At 38.7% G+C, this 12406-nt stretch overlaps 1 protein-coding gene across 3 annotated transcripts in view; it reads left to right on the top strand.

The window, feature by feature from the left end:
- The window catches only part of galnt13 (UDP-N-acetyl-alpha-D-galactosamine:polypeptide N-acetylgalactosaminyltransferase 13), a 78206-nt gene that overhangs the window by 18934 nt on the left and 46866 nt on the right, over positions 1-12406 (top strand). For all 3 annotated transcript variants that reach the window (XM_051905972.1, XM_051905970.1, XM_051905971.1), the window contains exon 3: positions 4905-5073. In XM_051905972.1, the coding sequence (XP_051761932.1) occupies positions 4905-5073 (169 nt within the window). The remainder of the gene's footprint in view (positions 1-4904; positions 5074-12406) is intronic.

Below are 12406 nucleotides of genomic sequence, written 5' to 3'. Positions count from 1 at the left end.
TAAGGTTGTTCTGAGTGTTTTTAGATGGTTGCATGGAATTTCTAGGTGATTGCATACTAACTGGCCCAAGACAAAACAGCAACCCAGGCTCACTGGGTAAATGTGCCTGTAGCGACATTTCTGCAAATGACATTACGGTGCTTCATTGACACTTTTAAAATGGAATGTCCAGTGAGTGGAGCTAAAGTGTTTTCAGTTTTATCCAAAACAGATGAATGTGAATCTGGCAAAATTGTATTACATTAGTTGTTTTCCAGTGAATGGCTCTTAAAGGATAATTCTCTATCATGTTTCAAAATATTGTACCACCTACACTAAACCAACCCTCACTAAACCCCCCTACTTAATCAATAGTATGAACAAAAGCACATGTGAGATATAAAAATTAATTTACTGAGGCACCCATGCCATTTTAGCTTGCCTCTACAAGTCATTGAGCTCTTTATTGTGACTCATGCTTCACAGGACTCGTACCCAAGCATTTCGCAGTGCAAGTGCAATGCTGTACCAAGTGAGCTACTGTTTACTACATCAGAAAAGCTGTACATACAGAGCTTGTTATGTGATTCAAACACCAAAATGTATTAGTTTACAAATAATGCATTATGGTAAAAGTGTTTTGAGGTTAGAACACAGCCGTGAGGTGTTGGAGGTGGGCCTGGAAACCAAGGCTGAGCAGGGGGGCGGCTTTGGAGACCACCATGGTGGAGCCGGCGGAGCTGAAGACCACCAAAGCGAAGCCGAAGACCATGGTGGAGCCAGCAGAGAGTTCAGAGTCGACTACCATGGCTGTGATATAGTCACCAGGGAGCACAGAGAGTTCCAAAACGGCCTTCGTGGCCCTAACAGAGCCATCAGGGGGCACAGGAGATGGCTTCCATGGGTGTGGTGGATGCCGCCACATTGGGGAAAGTGTGTGCCCCCCCTTGGGATGCCGGCCGCATGCAGCGTCATCAGTAGTGGATCCGCCACACTGGATGTGAGTCTTTTCTGCCATGAGACGGTTGCAGTGGCCGGGATGGTGATGGCCGCTGAAGTCTGTAGTGGACCAAGCTTCGATGGCTGAAATAAAAACACATGTGACGTGAACCATTTGAATACATTTTGTAAATGGGTGGTTTGGAAAAAAAAGTGTTTATATAGGGATGTTTCATGTTCCATGTGTATTTCATGAGTTCACATATACATATAATTAAATAGAGTAAGTTATGTGTATTTGGCGTGCTGTCCAGAGGGGGGCCTCCGAGCTCGGAATTTTGGCCCGAACCCAGAGTGCTCCCCTCGAATGTGGTAATAATAGATAGAACTAGAAGTGAGGAGATGGGGTGGTGGAGGGATGCTGATGAACTGTCAACAAACAGGTGAGTCTGCAGTATATATACCTCTTGTTGTTGGTTGATTAGCTGAATGCTTTCCACTTGTGCTAATTAGGTTAATTGTCTGAACCTGCTCCTCCCGAACTTTGTTAATAAAACATCATTTATTATAGTGCTACAGTATATTAGTCAGTTTATTATAAGTGTAATAATAGTAATAATAGAAACACCCTAATGTGATCAGTCTTGTCCAGTCTTTACAGTTTCCTGACAAGAGAAATTGAAATGGAACTTTCTATTTCATGTCTCTGTTAAAATATCTACTGGAGATAAATTTGACTTTTAGTCTGTTCAAAAGACTATGTTTATTTTTAGCTTTATTATGCAGCCAATTGTTCAGTTGTGCTTGCTGCAGTAGATAACACTTAAACAGCCACCTTCAAGAGAGGACAGTGGTTGCTTCAAATATGAATCTTATTGCTAAATAAATAGTGTACTGGGATCAATGCAGTAATGCAGTGGGGTATTGTTGCTTCCACATAATTGCTACATCATTAAGTATATAGCACCCTCTTCCTAGACTGATGATACAACAGAGCTCTACATTCTAATAAAACAAAGAGATGCTTAGTGATGCTTAGTGGGCATCAATTATTTAACGTCTTTTATACATCTTTATGAATAACTGTAGAGAACCTCTTTAAAAGGGTCAGATCGGCTCTGTTCCAAAACCTCATACTTTATTGACTTGGAACTGACTTTCTTTTGCTATGTCTGATATCTTGGATATATAATTTTTTATTATTATTAAAGCAGTACATTTTGAAGCAGTACATTGTCTCCTGCACAAAGTCTACAAGTATTGCTGCTTTGCAATTTGTCCAGAACGTGGTGTACTTCCTTTTCAAAAAGCTTATAATACTGCTTACGAAGGCAGCTCACTAGATTTTGGAACAGAGCGATAGTATGGGACAATGCTTCCAGATTTATTTCAATGACATGATATTATGGGCTGTCCTTGTGCCCAAATGGATGCTATTTTTGGATTAGGCAGCTAAGTAAGACAGCAGTGTATAAGGGTATATCAAATCCCCCGGTGTTCTGCTTTGAAATACTGTGAAGGTTGAAGAGAGACATTAAGAAGCAATGCTGCAGAGTTTCATTCTTGCACTTATTGTCAGAGACCTTGATAAGTTGCTCTTCGTCATACTGCAGTCACAGCACTCCTTCTTATATTGCCGTGTTTTGCTGCATGCTGCATCATATGCGGTTCTCTGTCAGTATTCATAAAGCCATCATGTCATGCATATGCTGTGCAGAGTAATCCTGTCTAAACCTGCCCCTGCAGACCACCAGGTTCACCCTGACCTCTTAACTGAGAAACCCATCAAATCAGACAAGCCATTACTGAGGACTGTGATTGGCTGTGAGAGGTATGGATTGAACCCTCTTAACCTGGTCTGCCGCAGATGGATCTATCGCTCTGGGAGAGCTCGGACTGTAGGTTTTAAAAGAAGGTAGTGATAAACATCCTCAAATAACATTGTAGAATAAAAAGCGATGGTCAAACCACTCATAAAACCCTACCAGCAACTCAGAACAACCACATTGTAAAACCCTAGCAACCACTTAGAATGCATCCTAGCATTGTGGCGGTGAGCTTTGCTAAGGCAAAACCACTTACATTTTCTTCAAAAAAATCCAAAAACTGAGTTCTTATCTGTTGGCTGTTTAAATGATTCATTTGTTTTTGTGTTTACGTGTATAAATGCTATTTTTGTTTTAATTTCCTAGTAATCAGATGCAGGGCAGTCTGTAGGAGGGTGAAAGTCCTGGAAATGATTCACTAGCAGACATGTGCTACTTGAATGTTTTTGAAGAAGCATCTTCAGTTATCACAGGGCAACTATGGGCTTAAACCTATAACGCCTACTGTATCGTATTTAACATGCAAATTTCTAAGGCATCTAAATTATTAACATTATCAAAACTTTGCTGAAAATTCTGTTGTACACAATCTTTTACATGCCTTCTGTCGTCTAACAGTGTAACTGCTAGCCAACATGCACAATGAGGGATACACTGGAGTTTTAAAAAATAACAGTTTTTATTACCATATAACAAAACACTCAAGAGATCACACAATGTGTCAATGACAACAGACAAAGAATTGAATTCACAGGGCTATAAATACATTGGACAAACAAAGGAAACTAAATTAGACACATGTGAGCGTAATACGTAACTGTAGAAACAAACGTAACCCAGTACCAAGGAAACGGAAACTAAACAAAGTGAAGAAACAGGAACTAAAGAAAACAGTACAGAATGTCAAAATAAGAGTCCACATAACAGAACATAAACACCCCCCTGCTGGAAGGCATGTTCTCACACTGTCCAACAGTGGAGGGAGGGTGGAGGTTTTGGAGGTGGAGGTGGACGAGGATCTGGCAGAGTTGACTGGGTACAGATTGGAGGAAGAGCCAGACGTAGCTGAGTAGTAAGTTACCCAGGCATAACTGAGATGCTGATAGTCCAGGGCAACATCTAAGGCCTGGAGGGAATGAGGACCAGGGCAGAGCAGCAGGGAAGGAAGAGCCCAGTGAAGCCGAAGGGGTGGAGAGCTAAAGTGCAGCCGGAGGCCCGGAAGTCCACGGGAGAACCAGGGTGATGATGGACCACGGTGGTGCTGGAGGGATGAGGGAGCTGGAGGGATGACGGACCACGGTGGAGCCGAGGGAGCGCAGAGCTCCCTAGATATAAAGATATAAAGATCATTGATTTACATTTCAAGCTATCTGAATTTATTTTTACATTTTGGCCATGCAAATATCAGCAACTGTACTAAATTGGATTTTTTTTTTTTTTTTTTCTCAGATTGGGCCTATGAATAAAACTGAGGTTTTTTTTCTCCTCGAGTATGACCTCTATTTTCACCAATTTCATACTATATGAGCCTTTGTGTGTGTGTGTGTGTGTGTATATATATATATATATATATACACACACACACATACATAGGCCCATATAGTATGCAATCTCTGTTTGATAACAGTGTTAAGTCAGTTTCAAGTTTCAAGGACATAAAGTGTCTGTGTTGACAGATCCTATAACATGGATCAATGGTTCAGAACACTGTTGCCAGTTTAGATGGATTTTAGCTGCAGTGAAGGCTCTGAAAGTCTTTGTGTTCATATACCACAAGTCATGTGCAATGCGTGGTTGTGATATTCTGAGCTTAAGTATTTACAAGCCATTTCCATTATTTCCATATGTGAAGTAAATTGCAAATATTAGCTTCTAAGTGTAAAAGGATGCTCAACAAGAAATAATGAAGGACAGGATTTTATTTTTTTTCAGAATTGATTGAGAAAATCCTAAATAATTACTTTTAATAATTACCTTTAATTTCAAAGCACATTGCACCTTTTTAGATGTCATGGCTGACACTTTTGTAACAAACCAACCAGAGACAAAATGTGTGTGCAATAAATATATGGGCAGATTGGGCTAAAGGACAGAGTATCATGCAATTTTTTTTTTTATATGTAATCCACACTGACTGTCACCCTGCTTTCTCTGTTCCAGCGGTGATGTCGCGCACCCATGAGGTTCCAGGTGAAATGGGGAAGGCTGTGATTGTTCCCAAAGAAGATCAGGACAAGATGAAAGAGCTCTTTAAAATCAATCAGTTCAACCTGATGGCCAGTGACATGATCGCGCTCAACAGGAGTCTACCAGATGTCAGGCTGGACGGGTGAGCATGTGTGTGTTTGTACAGACAAATGCTCCATGATCACATTAATGATCCTAATCAGAAGATCCAAACAGCTGCCAAAATCCCAACAACACAAATCAGCATTCATTTTTTGCCCTTTGTGTTTTATGAAGAAAGATTTCAAGAAAGACAATGACAAGAAACTCAAACAAAAATACTTTTTATGTTTATTTTTTATTATAAACAGCATTAATGTTATTTTTATAGTGAAAACATATCACTATAAACATCCGGTTTCTGTGGCTAGTTGCATTTTGTGTATTTATGGAATGGATGGCATGTGTGGTTACCTTGAAATTCATGGTTAAATTTGCCATCAGCCCTGCTACGCTGTTACTTAAAACTTAAAATTTCACATGAGAGTCACTGTCTCCATGGGAAACAAATTTGCCTCAAGAACTCATACTTTCCACAATGGAACAGTTTCAGTTTAAATATAATTTTTTTCATGTTTTCTCTTCTCATGAACCACTCATCAAGTACTTTGTATATTTTTTTTTCTAAAGGGCACCTATTATGCAAAATCCACTTTTACATGGAGTTTGGACATAAATGTGTTGGCAGTGTGTGAACACAACCACCCTACAATGATAAAAATCCACCCACTCCTTTTTTAAAATCCCCATTAAACCAAAGCAGTGTCATTAGACATGCAGTTTTGATTCTCTGAGCAGTGTGACGTCACACAGTTCAGGCCCTCCCATGGCTGCTGACTGACAGTCCTGCGTTACCATAGCTTCCGCCCTCAGCGAGTTGTATGCTGTCCACCATTTTCTCCACACTCGAGCAGCTTTACTGACAACAATGTTTAAGGAATCCCAGTGTTCTGTTGTTGGATGTAAGAGTGAACAAAGGAGTCTTCATTTTCTCTCAACATCTGAGGATGCAGTGAATTAATTTTTTAAGGTAATGCGCCCCAAAATATACCTACATTTTTTTATGTCAGCGCAAATCATTTCACTCCAGACTGCTTTGTGAAGGAGGGTCAATGCACAGGGACAATACAAAACAGAGGTTTTGCTAAAAAGTTGTTACTCAAGGATGGATCAGTACCAACTGTTTGTGATCCAGCTCCAGAGTCTCCAGAGCGATACTGGTTATGGCAGCAATGAAGGGAAGAGCATGAACTTCATTACAGTTCATGTTCAGTTGTTTTACGGATATAAAGTTTACAAGTTTATTAAGCACCCCCATCGAAAAAAAGAATAAGGTCTGTATATATTTGTTAACTGTTAGTTGTTACGAGTGTTTTCATGTAATTCGATCGCTATGTGTATGTTAATGCAAGGGAGAGAGAAAGTTTATGGATCTTTAATTTTAAGTCTTTAATGCACACTTTTTGCATTTCTCTGTGTTTTATTCAGCTCTTACCGTGATTTTCTGGAGTGAAAACAGACACTTCATCTTTTGTGTGATGTACAATAAACTTCATAAAACTCATCAGTAAAGTTTTGGCCATCATTCGGACGGGGTCAGCTACAACAGGCTTGTACTAACAGTGGATAAAAGCAAGATGACGACATAATTTATACTATACTAAATTATACCTGTTCTGTTTCCATGCAGCATATATTCTCTGGCTTTGTAGAGAATTGTCTGACTCCGGGTCGAACTGAACACCATTACTGACACCGTTTCTGACATTTTCAGTGCTTGAGATTATCCTGTTTGTTTGTTTGTTTGTTGCATGAGCTCTTGAAGCTCCGCCCTCTTCTTGAAAGGGTGCCGGGAGCAGCAGCTCATTTCCATTAAAGGGACACACAAAAACTGCTTGTTTTTGCTCACCCCCCAAAACTGGCTATTTTAACATGCTATAAATAATGATCTGTGGGGTATTTTGAGCTAAAACTTAACATACACGCTCTGAAAACATCAGAGACTTATTTTACATCTTGTAACAAGGGGCATAATAGGTGCCCTTTAAGTTAGCAAAATGTAATAATATAAGGCCCCAGGTGTGATGTCATTTCGATCAAAATTGAGCCATAACAAAGTTTGTTAGGAGTTCGCTTCGGTGGTTCCAAACAGCTGACCACTTTCTAGAAAACTTTGTGCTGGCTTCAAACTTCTATTGGTCTATGATGATTACATAATAGGTTGGAGTGCTCTGGATGCAATATGGTATTTGTCATCACAGTGGTAAAAGTTTTGTGGTTTTGTATACATACATTCTAAATCTTGCAATTTCTCTAGGAGAATAGGATAAGATTATGAATTGACAATTAGTTAGTTGTGTTAGTGTTAGTTAGTTGAGCTGATATTGGAGACCAGTGGTTTCCAAACTGGGGTACACGTACCCATGGGGGTACGTGAGGTGACAGAAGGGGGTACATGAACAAAATGCTGAGTAGTTCATTTAATTCTACCCTACCTTAAAATAACATTAAAACCGAGCATGCACAGTATTTCTAACTGGCAAAATGCCGTAAATCCATGATATCCAATTAAATTACCTCATCTTTTGTGGTCAAAACTGACCGCATCCACAAAAGCAGCATGCATATGATAGGTTGCATGCAGTGTCGAGAAGCATCTTGCTGCAGCCTGTGGTGGACATCCAACCCGGCCCACATCCAAGTGTGATGTCAGAAGCCAGGCCAATGCCGCCCTGCTGCCGATTCTTACGATTTTATTGGTCATGTCAATCACAGTACTGTTTTTGACAATGCATCTTTGTAAAAGTAGGGATTTAGCACTTGCATGAAGAACAAATATAGACACAGATTGTGGATTGAGATTGGTTTAACACATCTGTGTTTTGTGAACAATTCTGCAGCTTTGAACGAATCGTGAGAGTCAATGATTCAATGATTCATTCATAAATACAGCCATTTGCTTCATTACTGAATGAATGACTCAATGACTCACTCTAAAAAACAGTGACTTGTCACCGCCTACTGGCAGTTTTAGTTTAATATTTAATGAAGTATCACTTCATTTTTACCATCATTGCATATTTCTATATTGAACATTTTTTATTTAAAACATTATTCATTTTATAAAGTTAGTCATAAAAGTAAAAATATGCACTGGAAAATCTATTTAGGGGGCAAATATTGTTCCTTAATGGAAAAGGTGTGACTGCAGGCTAAGTGGAAGAGAAGGGGTACACAGAAGTATGGTAAACCACTCCACTCTATTTAATTGAATAATTTAATTTAATTGAGTTTAAATGTTTTAAACATCCATTTTGTTATTTGTTAACAAGAATAGGTAGTAAGGATGAAAACATATCGTTTAGTTACTGTTCATTATTATTATTATTATTATTAATAATAATATTATAAATAGTAAAAGTTTTTATTGTAGAGTTTCCTGAAGCATTTAACTGTCACTACACATTCCCTTTAGGGTATTAAAAGCATTAAGGTCAAACAAATTGGAAGAAACAGGGAATGAAAATGCCAGATCTTTGGTAAACTGCCGAGCAAATGTTTCTTCAAAGAGAACCATACATCAATGAGAGCAGGGAGGGGTGACATCCTTCAGTTTGCTGAACGGTGGCATAACTCAAACACAGCAGATGAATGTGGCATGTTTTGCTCTAACAGCTCTCTGGGATTTCATTATGTAACTCAAATGGCTCTTTGGATTCTGTAAACAAAGACCTTTTTCATTGCACTGAGAAAGAAAGAGGGAGGAGAACAACTAGATTTTTACACTTCCTGAAGAAAATATCAGTGGTGCTTGCCCATACAAAATTCACTACCTTGACATTAGGTTATACCCCAATGTTGCTATAAGTTTGCTAATGTATTTTGAGTGGTTTTAAGCTTGATATTATGTGTTTCTTGGATATTAAAGATGGTTGGCAAATGGTTGCTTACCAGCCCAAGTTAAAAGAGCCCAACTCCAAGTCTAGAATTTCTTGTCTCTATAAATATATTGCTCAGGTCTTTAAATTTAAGTCTGTGAAATATTTTTGCAGTTTTATCATCTACCAGGTGAAAATTGTCAGCTGGACAACAAAATTGTTGAAAATGTCAGATCATTTATGCAATTAACAGCTAACAAGCTGCTTTATTTGAGGAAGCATTTATGTCCATACTACAGTGTGGTACGAGTTACATGCTTAAGTTTAATACTTTGGGGTTATGGGTTTGTTCAAATCACTAATCGCATCTATGAGCAATAGTAGCCTAATAGTGATGCTTGCCCTAGCAAGCACTACTAATGAATACTTTAGAAAACATGTAAGAAATCACCTTGGGGTAAGATTAAATCCATTTGTCTCCCAGAGCAACAACATTGGTATAATATTGCAGTAAAATAACCCAGCAGCACTATTGTTTGTCCAATTCACTCACTGCCTACAGCAGAAATCTCCTGTGGGTCGCTTTTGGGTGATAGTCATAGATAGATGCTGCATGCCATCATCTGTAATCTGCCTCCAGTTTGTACCCTTTTGCCCCCATCCTGTCTGTGCACACAAAGAGAAGCAGAGCTATAAACCTCCTTCCCCTGCTGCTCATCCATTTATTCACCTATCTCTTTTCGTTCCCTCTCTCATTGTCTCTGTTTTTCAGCTCACTCCATCTCCAGTGCAGTTTCATGCTTTATTTAGGATCTCTTGGTGACACTAGACCACTAGCTACTGTTGCTACATTAAGCCAGCAGCAGAATACACTTGTCAGTCCTCTTCGCAATGCTTGATACAGTTTTTATTTATTTATTTATTTATTTTATTTTATTTTTTATTCACTTTATGGAAGAGAAAGACCATATTCTATAACTGAAGTAATTTTGGCTGATTTGTGATGGGAACCATTTCATGTTATTTTTTACATGCACCCAAATAATCCATTTGTAATCGGATTGACGGCTCAATCGGATTGTAAACACCTTAATCTATCCGATTGAGCTCGATCCGAATGAAATTTCGATCGGATTGGAAGGGGTGGTTTATTCCTTTTCTAATCTGATCCAACAGCAAAAAAATTACCATGTAAACGCTTGAATCCGACTACTTTCTCAGTCGTATTCAGAAGTCTCTGGGGCACATGCGCAGTGTAATGTTGACACGCATTAGACAGTGCACAAGTTCACGTCTTTAGTTGTAAAGATGTATGCCAACAGGCAGTGGCGTAGCTGTATCCCTTCGTCATAATATTGGAAATCTTTCCGTTTTAAAACAAGAAGGAGAACCAATGGATATCACACAAGAAGCAACGTGCAAACTTTGCGCAAGAGTTATGCCGGTGAAAAAGTCTCAACCTCGGTCAGTATTCACTACAGAAATCGAAAGTAAAAAGTGACGGAGCTGTCTGACGCTGCATTAACGGAGCATATTCTCTCAGAGACGAATTTCAAAATAATATGCTGATAACGGTATATAACTGTCTTAATTTATTCCATTATGTCTCTTGTGGCCGTACATATAGGCTAGTGAAACAGTCGGTGCTTGAAGTAAAGCTGCACTTAATTTTCATTGATGACCGCGGAGTTAGGAAATATTACACTCTTAACAATTTTAATTATAGGCCTATAATTCATTGTATAATAGACCTAAAAAATGTTTAAAACATTTTCAAAGATAGCCTAGCTAATAGCCTAATCTTTTATTATCCTCACAGCACGTATAACATTAATTTAATAATAAAAGAAGCCGAACCTAATAGATATAATAGACTAGAAGAATGTAACAGGCCTACATTAATTGGAAATACCAAATCCTCCTAATATTGCCAAGATTTGATGCTTTTGACAACATCTCTGGCTATCGTCGATACATGATCATCGTCTGTTGACGCAACCCGGGTTACTGCAAGTGTGATTGATATGACGTCACACACGCAGAGCGCTTGCGCAAAAGTTTTAATCAGAATGTATCCACCTTATTCCTGACTAGCCTACTGCGTTTCGAATTATGGGTTCCACTTCCGGTTTGGGCAACTTCCATTTAAAAAGACTGAAACGAATCGTTTTAAATTATAAGGTTGCCCTACAAATAACGCTAATCTGTCAGTTTGACTGAATGAGCTGTCAAATTTTCTTTCATGTTTTATTTTCAGACATCATGAGAATAACGTAACGATTGGTATTTTTAACGTAACGTGTTATAGCAAGAATACCAATACGACCAGGTCGTTTATCACTTCCCTGAAATACGACCCATAGGAGCGTTTGCTAAAGTTGCACCCCCATCGACAACAGGATATTTTCAGGGTTTCGCGTAGTTCAATTGGCAGAGCATTGCAATAACAATATGCAATCATGCGATCGTGGGTTTGATCCCAGAGAACGCATGTGCTCATAAAGAGTATATGCACTATAAATCACTAAGGTTAGGTTTAGGGATGGGGTGGGTGTAGCCGTTAATAAAAAAGTGAGTTTTGCTAAATGGAAATAGGAGAAATGGTGTAAAAATGAACACGTTTGATTGGTAACGACAGTCATACGTCATTTCATGACGACAGACGTAACACGACACTGTCATTATTTTTACGCCAGCTAGAGGGCGCATGACTTTAATACGTAAATATAGGTCGTTATAAGGTGCTTGAAATTTTTTTTTTTTAGAGAGCAGTCTCCAACAGTCGCTGCTTTCTATCCTCGTGATTATTTTCTTTTGTCCCTTTGCATACCGCTGTAATAGTATAAAAAAGGACAACATATACTGCACATTTGTGGTCTGTTCTCCCGATATAATTTACGATATATCCTATTGATAATTCACTGGAATGCACGAAGAATCTCTCCTTTTTCTTCTCAAAGCCTCGCGTCTCTTTCCAGGTTTGTTTTCACAGGTAGCCTAAATACAATTTATTATCTGTAAAAATGATGGAAATCACTTTGAAATAGTACCTCACAATGCTGAAGTTCATGAACATATTTTATTAAGGCAACGTATATCACATAATACAGATATATATATCACTATAGTTATATTTAACCCGTCCAGAATCGCGCTTTTTCATGGCCTATTGAAACTACCTGTTGATGTTTTTACACTTTTAAATGTCCTTTTAATGTTCGTTGGTTGAAGGGTGAGTAGAATAATGTCATCTCATTGCACCCCGTTTAAAAAGAAAACGTATTATTGCGTTCATAGAGCGAGCCTTTCACTGACTGTTTACAGCTTAACGGAAGTTACACCCATAATTCGCGCAAAGCGTCATGGGGCGTCGGAATAAGGTCAATGTAAAACACATAAACGGATATTTGAATCAGATTACAATGTTTAGAGTACATGTAAACAGATCTGCAATCGGAATCAGTTTATTCGGATTGACGAAAATTGGTGCATGTAAACGTAGCCACTGTATGTATGTGACGCAGGGGGTCAATATTCGGCTTGCTAGATATTTAGATA

The sequence above is a fragment of the Ctenopharyngodon idella genome, chromosome 9 (assembly GCF_019924925.1).
Source record: "Ctenopharyngodon idella isolate HZGC_01 chromosome 9, HZGC01, whole genome shotgun sequence".
NCBI classification, from domain to species: Eukaryota; Metazoa; Chordata; class Actinopteri; order Cypriniformes; family Xenocyprididae; genus Ctenopharyngodon; species Ctenopharyngodon idella.
The sequence above is the reverse complement of the archived record's forward strand: the minus strand, read 5'-3'. Positions and strand labels throughout refer to the sequence as shown.